The sequence below is a fragment of the Hevea brasiliensis genome, chromosome 4, assembly GCF_030052815.1.
Source record: "Hevea brasiliensis isolate MT/VB/25A 57/8 chromosome 4, ASM3005281v1, whole genome shotgun sequence".
In the NCBI taxonomy this organism is placed as follows: Eukaryota; Viridiplantae; Streptophyta; class Magnoliopsida; order Malpighiales; family Euphorbiaceae; genus Hevea; species Hevea brasiliensis.
In genome coordinates this window covers 113,688,703-113,691,803 of record NC_079496.1, presented here as the reverse complement: position 1 = coordinate 113,691,803, position 3,101 = coordinate 113,688,703, and the positions used below count along the sequence as shown (strand labels likewise).

General features: G+C 32.9%; 1 protein-coding gene across 1 annotated transcript; it reads left to right on the top strand.

Annotated features, from left to right (window-relative positions):
* Positions 1–323: 323 nt before the first annotated feature.
* LOC110638977 (protein SPEAR3) lies at positions 324–2,873 on the top strand. The gene is made up of 5 exons (XM_021789722.2): positions 324–793; positions 907–1,011; positions 2,027–2,097; positions 2,244–2,328; positions 2,433–2,873. Exons 1-5 carry the CDS (start codon positions 587–589, stop codon positions 2,547–2,549), a joined length of 585 nt encoding a protein of 194 aa, XP_021645414.2. The 5' UTR covers positions 324–586; the 3' UTR covers positions 2,550–2,873.
* The last annotated feature ends 228 nt before the right edge of the window (positions 2,874–3,101 follow it).

The following is a 3,101-nucleotide window of genomic DNA, read 5'->3' as shown; positions in this document are numbered from 1 at the left end:
TTTAATTTAAAATTAAATTAAATCGATTTGATTTAATTTAATTTAAAATAATTTAAATTAAATATACGATTTGGGTATAATTTTAATTAAAAATAATATGGCAGAGGACTAATGTCTACGTATAATTATAAATGTTGAGCATGAACGGACCATAACAGCGCGTAAGATAAACCTGTTGCTGTATTAGAATTTTATAAGATATTAAATCAAGGACAATCGCCATCAAGTCATGGTCTACAAAGTCCATAACTAAGGGTAATATAATATTAATGAGTTATATTATATTATAATATAAAAATAAATAAATAAATTTTATATAGGAGTTCTAGAGATAGGCAAAAGAGAAGGTTGAGGAAAAAAGGGCATAAAATCTAGGTATATATTTACATAATCTGATCCAGCGATGCGATAATTACAGGGGGAGCAAACACCTTAAAAATGGGTGTTGGAGATCTCAGAAGTTGCTGTGTTTTCCTGAAAGTTTTGCAGTAAGAGAAAGATTGGGATTCGCTAACTAAATTAAGCTCTGCAGCAGATCATATCTTTCAATTCTCACACACTTATCACAAGAAAAAGAAGAAGACTTATGGGTAGCAGTTATTTTGGAGAGCCAAACTTGGGAAATGAAAGAGGTGGACCTTCAAGGAAAGGCAAGAAGAGTAACTCAGACAAGCCTAAGCAACCCCAGAGAGGCCTTGGAGTTGCTCAATTAGAGAAGATCAGATTACATGGCCAACTGGGTACTAGCTACCATCCTTCTCTTCATGGCCCCTACCCCTCTAATTTCAACCAGGTAATCGTGAAGCTCTTATCTCTCTTTCTGGGTGCATGGTGAGTATATGTTTCAAGTTAGGTTTTACAGGGTTTTAAATTGCAGAAGGTTTTATTGAGTTAATAAACATGCAGGATGATATGAGAATGCAGACAGTTTATTCATCATCATCTTCTTTCTCTTATTCTTCTTCATCTGCAGCTTCCTCAGCTTCCTATGGTTTACAACCTAACATCATGGTATGTGGACTTGTGTTCCTTAGTCTCTTTAGTTGTATGAGTACCCAAATTTCATTTCAGTATGTATCGTCTCAGATGGGAAATGATTACAACCATTTATAAGAATATGTACTTCAAAACTATGCAACTTAATCTGATCTAGAATTGTAGCAATTATATAGTCAAACTATATGTACAATAAATTTGATTAATTTAATGGATTTGCATAAACTTTTAGCATATACTCATAGTCATCACGTATAATCTTCTTCAAATCAATGCATACAAGCTCTTTGACTTGATTTTTACAAATGAAATTCCAATCAATCTTCTCCTTTTAAATTCAAATCCAACAGCTATTCTGTAAGATCTTCTAAAGGGATTTTTTTTTCTTTTTCACATTTATCTGAAAAGCTCTCTTACTAGTTGGCACTAACCCTAAGACGATCTTTTTTGATGGTAAGCAAATATTCATAGAACTCTGGAACAATTGATAATAGAAGATTTAGCTAGTTAAACAACAAAACAAAAATTTTTGGGCCCTCACCTTGTGACTTGAGCTTTGAGATTTAGTGTTGGTTGTTAGACAACACTTGCTTGCTTATCAAAATATGAATTAATCCACACCTTCTGCCTCATCATTATCATTGTACTGGGTGAACTTATCCAAGAAGGAAGAGTTCATATTGTTTTTTTTTTTTTTAATTTTATTTTATTATTTGGCATCCACCGTGATTGAATGGTGGAAATTGAAACTGCAATTGAAATGAAGACTTTTTTTTATATAGATAAGAAAAATTTATTAATAAAAAGAGAATAACTTAGAGGGGAAAAACCAGCAAAGAGATTGCCCAGAGTCAACAGGTCACACTCAATCCCGTACACCTATCCTATAAAGATAAAGATAATTAAGAAAATCACAATACCTTAATTATATATAGCTGAGCTAAAGTTGATTAGTATTTTGTATTATTTTAATTCCTATTATGTTGTTTGTGGTCCTTAAACAATCAATTTTGATTTCTTGATATTGCAGATGGGGCTAGGTGATCATTATGAAAGAACAAACATAACATATGGTGATTCCCAACCATCCACAGGAGCAAGGTATGTAAACGATCATGTTTGCCACTTTAAATTCTTGATATAATTAACAATGATTTAAGTCTTGGTTTTCAATTTTTCTCTTGGGAATTTCTCTCTCTAGGACATATTAAGCCTTCTAATCAAAATGTTCAAATTCTTTAAACCAGTTGGAACTCCGGGAATAGTTTCTTGGAGGCTCAAACTTTTTCACAGGCAGGCTCAACTAGACACCTTTTAAATCTACAAGTTGAGGTAGTTAACTGTCTTGTTCTCCACAGGTTAATTCTATAATGTGAGCTTAATGTGAGAGATTCACGTTTTGATCTATTTATCTGTGCATGATTATTGTATGATAGGACACACAGCCAAAGAAGAGCAAGAAACATAGGAGTGACTCGATTGGCTCAACCAGCCAAAACTCTGAATCAAGTGACAATCAAGAACCAGATTTGGAGCTCAGACTGTCCCTTTAATCAGTCATTATCTTCCAATCGAATGCGCAGGTGTTCACACAAATGCTTTTACGTACAATGGGAAGTTCATGATTATGAGCAGGTAATGGATTGAAGTAATTTCATTTGTAAGGGATATTGTGTAATGAAAGATAGGTTAACTTTATGCATAAACAAGTGAAATTTTCTTCTTGTTCATGAACTATGAAAGAAATGTGAAAGTGATAGCTCTTATAGTTTCTTGCCCTTTTCATTTAGATGCTTGCTATCAGACAGCATCTAACATATTAGTAACACGCTAAAGCTTTCTTGAATGAATCAAATCTGATTTACTGGATTGAGGAATGTCTATATTCTCTTGCTCCTATTGTTCAATAGTTCACTACATGGTCACTAATAATTTCCATTCCAAGAAAAAGCATTTAATTTTCTTTTCATATATTAATTAAGGGAGGTGAGGAATCATTGAGAATCATTAAGTGTGTGTAAAGTTTGTTCCCCATTCCAAATAGTTCATTTTAGCTACTCTCTAAATGGGCAAGCATTTTCAACCACAATGCATATTTGAATATA